The following is a 10,874-nucleotide window of genomic DNA, read 5'->3' as shown; positions in this document are numbered from 1 at the left end:
ATGAATCCTGGTCTTGTTTCTAAGTCATTCCCTTGCTAGGTCTTGAAAAATTAGACTGTCACTTTCTTTTTAAAAATCCTTTTCTCTTTATTTATTTTTAAAGATTTATTTGTAAAAAAAAAAAAAGATTTATTTGTGTATTTTTGGCTGCACTGGGTCTTTGTTGCTACATGCGGGGTTTCTCCAGTTACAGCAGCTCGGCAGTTGCGGCACATAGGCTTTAGTTGCTCTCTGGCATGTGGCATCTTCCAGGACCAGGGATCGAAATGGTGTCCCCTGCATTGGTAGGTGGATTCTTAATCACTGGATCACCAGGGAAGCCCTCAGACTGTCATTTTTTAAATGTGTATAAACCTCCTTTCACTTGAGATTCCAGAGCCAAAGTTTCTTTTCACCTTCCTACTTCCTAGAAAATACCAGATTTCCTGAAAGTCACTAGGATTGCTATTTTGGACACTCCAGTCCCTCTCTGTTTCAGGCCTCACAACTTTTGTCTGGTCCATCTTTCCATTAAGCCCAGGCTGGGTACCAATCAGACTATAGCCAATGTGCATTGTCAGTGTGTGTAGCCAATTTGATGATGGAAGAATCATCATTTGGCAACAAGGCTAATCAAAGTCTAAAGAGATCATTAATTTATTTAACAAAATAGTAGGACTTAAATCTATCACATGATGAAGAACAGGGGCTTGTTCCCCAACCAAATCAGGAAACTTGTGAGCAACCTTTGAAGCTGGAAGAGAGTAGCTTGGGGACTGATCAAAGGAAACCACTTTACACTGCCAGTAGCGTTGGACTCTGTGTGTGTGAATATGTGTGTGTGTGTGTTAGTCGCTCAGTCCTGTCTGACTCTTTGAGACCCCATGGACTGTAGCTCACCAGGCTCCTCTGTCCATGGGATTTTCCAGGCAAGAATACTGGAGTGAGTTGCCATGCCCTTCTCCAGGGGATCTTCCCAACCCAGGGATCGAGCTCATGTCTCCCGAATTATAGGCAGATTCTTTACTGTCGAAGCCACCAGGGAAGCCCAGTGTTGGAACAGCTGCCTTCAAGAATACTGGAGTGGGTTGCCATGCCCTCCTCCAGGGGAATCTTCCCAACCCAGGGATTGAACCCAGGTCTCCTGCATTGCAGGCAGATTCTTTACCATCTGAACCATCAAGGAAGCCCAGTTGTCAGCAACTGGTTTTAAATTCAAATAGGTGCAAGAGTGGTTCAGAGAAATTCCTGAGTGATGGGTGAAGACACCATGGGCTAGCTGGGAAACGAGCCTGGTCTCCCATAGGCGCGCGACCAGGACACATGCTCTCCTGATACGGGCGGGCCCTTAGAACCTCGGTCAGAGGCAGAAATTCCAGCCAGACCGTTGTGCTGACTGGCAAGGATGTGCGTCGGGGGCGGGGTGTGCAATTCCCACGTTGTCAGGGACTCCGAACCAAATCCAGGCGACCTTCCAGGGCTGACCGTCCTCAAGGGAACGTTACTAAACTGCAGGTCCAGGGATTATCCGTGTGCCACTCACTCCTCCCCGACAATCGCAGTGTGCAGGTGGCTTTGTGAGTCGCCCAGACCCTCCGATAGCCCACCATGGGTGGGGCTGCCTCGCAGTTACTCGCTCCTTCCCTCCCTGACTCTTCTCTCCTGCTCCTCTGCTCTCTAGTTCTTCGAGCTCGGCTTTCGTGCAGGCAGAAGCCACCGCAGCGCCCGCCCCACCGGGCATGCTCAGTGCTCGGGCGGGCTCTGACGACCGCCAGGCAGCGCCGGGCCCCGGGCGCCCGGCAGCGGCGCGCGGGTCCCTTTAAATCGGGCCGGCCGGTTGCCAGGCAACGGCGCGGCCCGCGCGGGCGCTGCACTGCAGAGGCTGTGCCCCGGGCCGGCCCGGCCGGGTCGCGGTGGCCAGCGCCGAACCCAGGTCATCTGCCCGCTGCTGGAGGCCGTCTTCAGGGAAGAGGGGCCGGGGCCCACTGGACCCACCCACGGCGCCAGGTACGTCTGAGCCCAGTCAGGCCGGGGCTCCCCAGGCTCGCCCCTCGCCCTCCCTGGGTGCCCCGGGCGGAGGCACCCCCGTCCTCCCCGCCTCGACGCCCACTGCAGTTTCTTCACCCTTTAGGCCTCCGGCCGGGAACTGGCGGGCGTTTGCGAACGAAGGCGACTGGGCGTGGAAGTCGGGGTGTGGAAGGAGGACTGGGGGTCAGGCCTCGTTCCTGCTTTCTCCCGGCCAAGGGGTAGATGGGGGTAGGGCCTGGGGAAGTGGGAGGTGCCACCTGCAGCACCCGAGCCTCGCCATCTCCTCTGCGCGGAAGCTGCGGTGGCAGGAGTTGAGTTAACCATTTACAGAGAAAACCCCCAAACTCTGCATGCTTAGGTGCAGCTTTATAGCAAAAATGTGACTTTCATACTAATAAGGTACTCAGCCTTTCAGAATTAGGTGACTTCGTATCTTTTCTTCTAGAAGGAGTAATTCCACACTAATAACAAAGAATTGGGGGTAAGAATCGTTCACAGGGCCCAGTTTTCAATGGTTCTTGGCTTCGCTCTCAATATCCGCCAAACAATAGACAAGACAGTTTGTCCCGTGAAGTGGACACTTGGCTCATATGTGAGGACCCTGAAAGATGAAGGCAAAAACTGAGATCACTTTTCTTTTTAATGGTTTTGCAAAATAACTGGACTCTGGGGGAGGGAGCCAAGGCCTTGGCTCCAACCTCTGCTAACGTGGCTCTCGGCATGCTCCTTACTAACAAGCATGCTGCTGTGGCCGCCACTGGTGGCTCATTTGTTCAGTAGTTGCTAAAGGCAAGAAGGTACAGTGTTGAGTAAGATGCCACTATGATTGTCGTCCCATCTGATATTTGCCTTGCTGAGGGAAGGAAGACTTAATGGCATAATAGCTGGGAAATTGGGTTGACAAGTTAAAATGAAAACTTGCTTCCAAGTGTCTGATGTTGCATTTCAGATCAGCCAAACAACATTAAAACTATCACTTGTAATTTTAAGCTACATCTCAGATATGAACACAGATTTGGGCATTCTGGTTAATTATATTTTCTAATTAAGCTGTGGCATTTTCCTTTTCAGTTCAATCTGGAGAAGGAGAACAACAGCAACCAACAGAAGACCTTGGACTTCAGGAACTGTAAGTACCGTTGTGCTGGCTGATAGCTTGCTATGGGTGTTGAGAAGCACAGAGCCTCACCCAACATAAAGTTTCAATCTTTTATCAAGACCATTAGTCTGCACTGTCAGTACACTGTCAAAAAAGCCTCATAGAAATGCAAAAGAAAAGTGTCCTAAAGACTTTAGCTGAGCCAAATAAACTGAGGGAGAAATAAAAGTTCTTTCCCTAAAATGCCACCCATAAAACCTCATAAGCCAAAGGAAAAATTACAAGTATTTATAGATACTCAATTAGAATCAAAACATTATAGAGTTTTCAGGAAGAATATTAAGAATTATTCACTCAACAAATATTTATTGAAGGCTACTATGTGTCAGGCAACAACAAGGGATACAATGATGAATAAGATGCCAGGAGATCTCAGCCTATTGGTAAAATGAAACTGTATGAAATGATGCTGAAGCACAGAAAAAGCTTGCAGAGTCATCCTTGCTAATCTTCAAACTGATGCCCCAATTGTAATATTTTTAAGATGTTTATTGGTGGCTCTGAAAAACACTGGGACATTTGGTAAGTTCATGGCAAAGTAATTAGTGATTTTAAAAAATGTAAATCTCTTTGGTGTAGAAAGGCTACCACTCTTCTGCTTAGAATCAATTTAGCTTAGAAATCTGGGGACATCAATAACTTACAGGATTTAGGGCTAATTCTTCCATGAAGATACAGCTCAAATTAATGTAAGATTCAGGTTTAAGTTCCCCTCTACCTACCTTAATAGTACTTCCTTTTTTTTTAAACTGACTTTTTCTGAGGTCTGATGACTTCAGACTGGCAACTCTGAAGCACATATCTTTGGAGAAGGGTTGGGTTGTTGGTTGGTGTTCCAAGGGAAGGTAAGGAAAGTCTAAAAAAGAACAAAACTCATTGTGTACAGTATAAAATTGCGTGCATTTTCGTTTTCACTAATTTCTCTTGACCACCTGGAAAAAGATATATTGTCCGTATATTACACCTGAAGAAACTGAGGTTCACAAAAGGTAAGTTTTTATGAAGTTCTAAAATGTGGGAGCCAAGATATCTGACTTCCTCAGTCTTTTTTTTTTTCCCACCAGAGTTGGCACAGTTCCTTTCTCAAGAACTTTTCTTTTCCTTCTTCCCCACAATTTTGCATGGCAAAACATGTTTACCCACCTTCTTTGAGACAGCTTTGGAGAGTCCTCATAATGGAGAAGCTTGCATAGAGGGGGCAGGTCAGAATCTTCTGGAGCAAGGAAAGAGAGTAATAGTGGCAGTGTTTTGTGCTTGGGAACAGGGGAAGCAGAAAAATAGGTTGAGAACTACTGCTTTTATGTGAGAACAGATTGGACAGTTGAGCAATGAAGGAAGGCCAGTGATCTTTGTGACAAACTTTTCTATTCCTATCTTGGCCAACCAGTTTTTCTGAGGGTTGAGAGAACTGAAACCATTCAAGAATAATGGGAAAAAGTTCCCTGGGCTAAGAAGGGCCTTTTGTCTTCCCCCTTACTGCCCCTAAGCTGTGACTAAAAGCCACAGTTTTAGTTGAGTGTGGCTGAAGGGCTGAGGGTTATGACATAAGGTTGTCCATCACAGGTTGGAAATGACCTTTTCTAAACATCACTCCCAGTTTACAAAGTTTGGGGCGAAGCACTGTTACAAGATGGGAAAAAGCTTCTGGAGGTTTCCCAGTCCCTGGCTTCCCCTGCCTGGGAGAATAATTGGCTTTTGCAGGCAGATCGAGATTTATGCAAAAGAGATACTCCTGACATTTTGAAATAAAATCTAATGTAAATGAGATAAGGAAATAGAGAAAAAAGATCTTTGATTTTTATGTCATCAAATTTCCCTAAAGCATGTGATTTAAAGTATGAATATTTTAGAAAATAATTAGATTTCCTATATTTGATCACTTATTCATCTTAATATGAGCATATTCCTCAGGGCCCCATACCTTGAAAATGAAAATGAGATAGTTTAGTGAGTTTCTTCTTTTCACAATAAACAGTGTATTAGTTTCTGGCGCTATTTGAAGACAGATATGCATTCACCTAAGATTTTTATGTAATAGTTTACCTAAAAATCCATAATAAGTGATCACTCTTCGCTTAGCTCTCAACAATTACACTATGTTATATTACGTTATAAATCATTTTCAATTTATTTTATCAGTGGTTCCCAAATTCTTTTTTTTTAATATTCTTTTTTTTTCCATTTATTTTTATTAGTTGGAGGCTAATTACTTTACATCATTGCAGTGGTTTTTGTCATACATTGAAATGAATTAATGGATTTACATATATTCCCCATCCCGTTCCCCCCTCCCACCTCCCTCAGTGGTTCCCAAATTCTTTAGGTGAGTAGAAACCATTTCCATGAGTCAATAAATTTCCTTACTCCACCAAGATGCACTACTACTTTACCTTTGCAAAAATAAGGAAGTTACCAGAGGATGAATGGTGATGTTTCTAGAGAGACACTAACTAGAATAATTAGGAGTCCATTATCAGTTCACGTCAGACACAAATGAATACATGTAGCCGTATAATGGACAAGCATCAGTGCAGTCCCAAGGACCTCTGGGAGATCACTGACTTAGAGGACCACTAACGTCATTTTTGTCATATGATTTTATATTGTTTTCCTGTGTTCTGGCTATTTGTTTCTTTAAGTGTTTCATTCCTCCTGGACCTCCTTGGACCCCTACCCTTCGGTCCTTCAACACCCAATATTGTGTTGGGTAGGCACTTGTAATAAAAAGTGTTCGCAATTGACCCACTAAAAAGGCCTGCTTATTCTCTCAATGGCTCTGGTTTGATTTGCCTTATGCTGCGACAAATTACCTAGTCAAGTTTATTGAAAGCAAAATGGCTGCCATGCCAGGATAGAGGAAGGAGTGTTATTGTCTCAAAGCATATTTCTTGTCTTTGCCAGAGAATACTAATGTCGTACTTGTTCTGCGGAAAGAACAAAGAGCACAATTTGTGAAGAGAAAATGAGCCTGGCACCTTTTACCCTCAGTCTGGGCTTTGCCATCCTCTGTGACTCGATTTGGGAACAATCCCTTAAAGCATATCTTGCCAATGAAAGAGGAAAAAAGAAAGAGAAAGGAAAGAAAGAAAGGGAGAGAGAAAGAAAGAAGCAGTTCAGAGACCTCTTGACCCTGCCCTGTGTAAGCCAGGGGAGGGAAATTCCAAAAGGCTTTTCAAACCTTTCTCTTTCTGTCCTTTGATATGTGACATGCAATTCTCCTTATCCTCCCCCATTCATTTTCCCTCTCTCCTTTTGTGGCCCTTTAAAAAGTACCTAAGCTCTGAAAATAGTGGGTTGTTTTCCTTCAATCTGTGGATTGAAACCTATCAGAAGAATAAAGAGAAATTATAGAATAAGCACTGACCTGGGAGACAGGGTCTCAGTTTTACCACTATAGGCTGTGAGGACTTAGACAAGTCACTTAACTTCTTTGAGCCTCAGTTATAAAATAAGTGGACTCTTCCCAGTTCTGTGAAAAGCATTGGCTGTATCAGGAAATTGTACAGAGGCCCAGGAAAGAAAGGTAGTGACACTGAAAAAAAAAAATATATATATATATATATGTTTTTAGCCAGAGATTTATGGGAGGGTTGGAGATAGAGTGACTTTTTCAAGGTGCAAAATCATTAATGAAAAGAGCTTTCTATTTAACCTTTATCTACACCCAGACCTCTGTCTCAGATTTGTCATTGCTATCTCCAAGTATAAAGTGGCCTCACCTGACTTGCCCCGCTGCACACCTCTTTCCTGATCAACCTCACCAATACCCTTCACTCAGAATTTGGTAGGAAGAATAATAGTAATCTCTGTCCCACTGCTATCTGATTAGAAGCATTTTGGGGGCCACTCTGCACAACTTGTGGGATCTTCGTTCCCCAACCAGGGTTGGAACCCTAGCCCTCAGCAGTGAAAGTACGCAGTTCCAACTGCTGGACTGCCAGGGAATTCCCTAGATGCATTTTTAAACTCTTACAAAGTTGTCTGGTAAAAATTTGACTGCTAAAAACTGTGGCTGGCAATTAGCATCTTTTCCCTTTGCTCTGTTCCTTTCCTTTATGATCACTGTAATAATCCCCAGCATTTGCATTCATGTTTCTAGAGAGGAGAGCAAGTGCGATTATGGTCATCTTCCTCTTTAAGGGCAGATACATCATTGATGCTTCTGGGTGGTGACTAATAGGATAACAAAGTCAGAGAGAGCTATTTCAAGAGAAAGCAGAGGATACTCCAGTGGCAAATATTGATACACATCATGAATTTCAGGTCTCGACTTACTACTGTGGTCTGATTGACTAAACTTAAAGTTAGGGTTATGGCTTTTGAACCAATCTATTTAACACCTTCACTGAATATTTGTACCTTTTCCTTTCCTCAAAGCCAAATACTTGTCAGTGGAGCTATATCCTTGGGTGTAATGAGTTACCTTCCCTCTTCTTTTGGGGGTAAGGTGTCAGGCATGTAGATATTGAGTTTATTCTCATTGTCTGTAGCAAGAAAAATTTGTTAGAATTTAAGCTACATTTGTTAAAAAGTATTGAGAAGTAATATACCAAAGAGTGGTTATCTCTGCGCCCTGGGATCATGATGAATATTTCTGTGTGTGTGTGTGTGTTTTTCTGTATTTTCCAAAATTTTACAGATAACATGCATGACTATTAGCATCTTTATACGAAATATTATATTAATTACTATAACATTTATACTCTTTAATAATATTAAAGAAAATACTAATTTAAAAATAAACACAACTGCCATTTTTGTTACCAAGATAAAATTACATTTGTGTGCATGGGAAAAATAGATGAAAAAATACTTTGATTTTTCTTAGTGGTGATGTTGCAAATATATTGCAGCAATTTAATGTATAGAATGAATCAAGTGATACCCTCCTTTTTCTTCCCACCCTTTAGTGGTAACTGCAGTCACCAGTTTGGTGGCTTCAGATGCCAGTGGCCCATCAGTGTGTTGTTTGGGTCCTTCTTTCTCCCTTTTTTCAAAAGTAGTCACTGATCAAATATCTTTGTGTTTTAGGAAAGCTGTATGTTATGGACTCTCTTTGAATAGAGAAGACTCCTTTTGAAACAAAATAAATATCCTGTAACTTTTGTAAATTTAGAAAGTTGGTTGTGGTTTAATATGCTAATTTTTCATCTAAAAATTATACTTGGAGTCAGTATCTTGGAAAAAGAAACCCATTCGGTGGCATTAGTATTTCCAGTTGTTGACATTCGGTTCTCATCATGAAACTGCTGTCAAAATGGATTGAATTCTGTACACTTGGCAGTCTTGTCTAAAAGCAAAGCCCAAGACTGGAATAACAGGAATTTACAGGTCAAGACAGAAGGGCATTTGGCAGAGTTAGTCATAAGGAAGTCTGCATGGTATACTTTACCAAAAGCAGCTCACATTGCATTAAGCACTGATGTTTTAGTCACTTTAAAGAATGAATAAACAGTAGTCCAACCAAAAAGAACTAGAAAAAAATCAAGCACATTGGAAACACAGACTTACCTACTAATTAAAAACCACTTATACTGTTTTGAAACAATCTGTTTTCATGTTGCTTTCTCATAAGATTATTTTCTCTATAATAAATAGCCAAGCTTGTCCATTTATTGGTTATATTTCATAGGATCAGAGAACTTTAAAGCTGGAAGGGTCTGTAGAACTTAGCCAATTTAGCTCTTTCCATTTATAAAAGAGGGAACTGAGGCCTGAGTCGCGTGGTGAATTAGAGGGAGTGCCAGCCCTCAAATATTTAGATTCTTTCACCAATGGGCCGGGATTCTTAGTTCTTTCCACTGTTCCAGCTGCCAGTGTAAATATGTGCCTTGATTTTAAATTTTGTTTTTCAGGAATTGGAAGAGGTGCCTGAAGAAATGGACGCTAGGAGAAAACACTGGAAGGAGAATATGTTTGCTCCTCTTTTCAGTGCACAGGATATTCTAGACGAAGCTACTCAGCTTGAATCTTCTTCTGAACAAATGACTTTAGATAAGGCCAAGAGAATGGAAGGAATATTTAATTTGTCTAGTAGAAAGTTTGTAGAAGAAAATAAATTTAAAAGGAAAGAATTTATTTCCCAACCAAATGAAAATGAGCAAGAATCAAATTTAATAGAGAGAAAGATAAACATTTCAAAGAGTGAGGCAGACACAAATTCTGCCTCTTGTGAATCATCTAATTTGGACATTGCAACTGAAGAAAGCTTTAATGGCACAGAAGAGCTTCCTGCCTGGGGTACAAAGGAGTTATCAACTCCACCACAAAAAGACAAGAAAAAGAAATTCACTGAAGGAATGTCTCCAAAACTTCGCCTGAATCTTTTGAATGAAGAGCTGGAAGTGCTTAATATGAAATGCAGAAAAATTGAAGAGGAATTTGAAAGTGCAGAAAAAGAACTTTTGAACTCCAAAAAAGAAGTCTCCACAAAACCCCTAAATTTTCAAGAAGCAGGGGTGGAAACTTCCAAGAAAGACTGGGAGCTTCAAGCTTTAAGAAATGACCTCTCTGAAAAAGCAACGAATGTTAAAAACTTAACTGAAGAGCTCCAGCAAGCCAAAGAGGTCATCCACAAGTTGAGCCTTGAGAACAAGGATTTAAAAGAAGCTGTTAGGAAGTTAAAGCGGCAGACTGAGGTTGGAAATACACTCCTAAAAGAAGAAATGAAATTGTATTATGAATTAGAAATGGAAAAGATCCATGGAGAGCTCAGTGCCATCAAGAATGAACTGAGAACAGAGAAGACCTTACAAGCAAGGAATAACAGAGCCCTGGAGTTGCTTAGGAAACACTTTGCTTCTGTAACGCCGTCAGGTACCTCTGACAACTTTATGGGGGATTTTTTTTAAAACTTAAAAAAAGAAAATAAAAAAATCCTTTCATTGGACAAATCATCGAGCCAAATCAGTGTTTCTTGTGCTTTCCTTGTGTATGACTTAAAGCGTGTGGGACAGGATATAGTTTTCATGTTTGGTGAATCAGGCTATCCATAAAGGCTATAGACATTAACTTCAAAGCTTCTGCTTTCTTTTTCTAATGAATTTATTACCTAAGTCCAAATAGAAATGAAGTTTCAGAAACCTCTTTATATATATATATATATATATATTTTTTTAAACTCAGAGACATATAGTGATTCACCAAATCATTGATAAATACAAATCAACAGACATTTGTGATCTTGTGAGCAATATTTCCTTGGCACATGAATATTCTTCTATCTGTGTTCGTTGATGTTAACAATAAAAATTTCTTTTATGGATGTAAGTATAACGTGTGTATGGGTCTTAAAGACTCAACGGGATACTGAAAATGTATCTGCTTTCCCTGAGATCTATCCTTAATTAGGAATAGATAAACATCTCCCCCAAATGCAGGCTTTTCCTCCTTCCTGCTGTTTTCCCCGTGCTTTCTCACTTGACCTGGCCATGGTTCCCATAGACTGGAAGACAGCTCAGAGACATGGCTGTGACCTTGGCTAGAGCCCTGAGATTTTGACAGCCTTGGCTTTTGCCTTTTCTTATGTTGACCAGCAAGGGGCGATGTTGACACAGTTCTTCCAAAATTCTACCAGGGGAAAATTTGTAAGCTTCCTGCCCTACTTCACCAACTGGCTGAGACGGAGTGAAAGGTTTGGATGTCATCTAGGTAAGCTTTTATTGAGCTGGCTTGATTTATACAGGAATCCAGCTGTGCCAGATGATGA

The 10,874-nt window shown here is 41.7% G+C and overlaps 1 protein-coding gene across 1 annotated transcript; it reads left to right on the top strand.

Annotated features, from left to right (window-relative positions):
• The first annotated feature begins 1,538 nt into the window (after positions 1-1,538).
• CCDC160 (coiled-coil domain containing 160) lies at positions 1,539-10,072 on the top strand. Its single transcript, XM_020874061.2, has 3 exons — positions 1,539-1,986; positions 3,079-3,136; positions 9,022-10,072. The coding sequence occupies exon 3, from the start codon at positions 9,046-9,048 to the stop codon at positions 10,015-10,017; it is 972 nt and encodes a 323-aa protein (XP_020729720.2). The 5' UTR covers positions 1,539-1,986; positions 3,079-3,136; positions 9,022-9,045; the 3' UTR covers positions 10,018-10,072.
• The last annotated feature ends 802 nt before the right edge of the window (positions 10,073-10,874 follow it).

This window comes from Odocoileus virginianus, unplaced genomic scaffold (assembly GCF_023699985.2).
Source record: "Odocoileus virginianus isolate 20LAN1187 ecotype Illinois unplaced genomic scaffold, Ovbor_1.2 Unplaced_Contig_21, whole genome shotgun sequence".
Lineage (NCBI taxonomy): Eukaryota > Metazoa > Chordata > Mammalia > Artiodactyla > Cervidae > Odocoileus > Odocoileus virginianus.
This window is presented reverse-complemented; position numbering and strand designations above follow the sequence as displayed.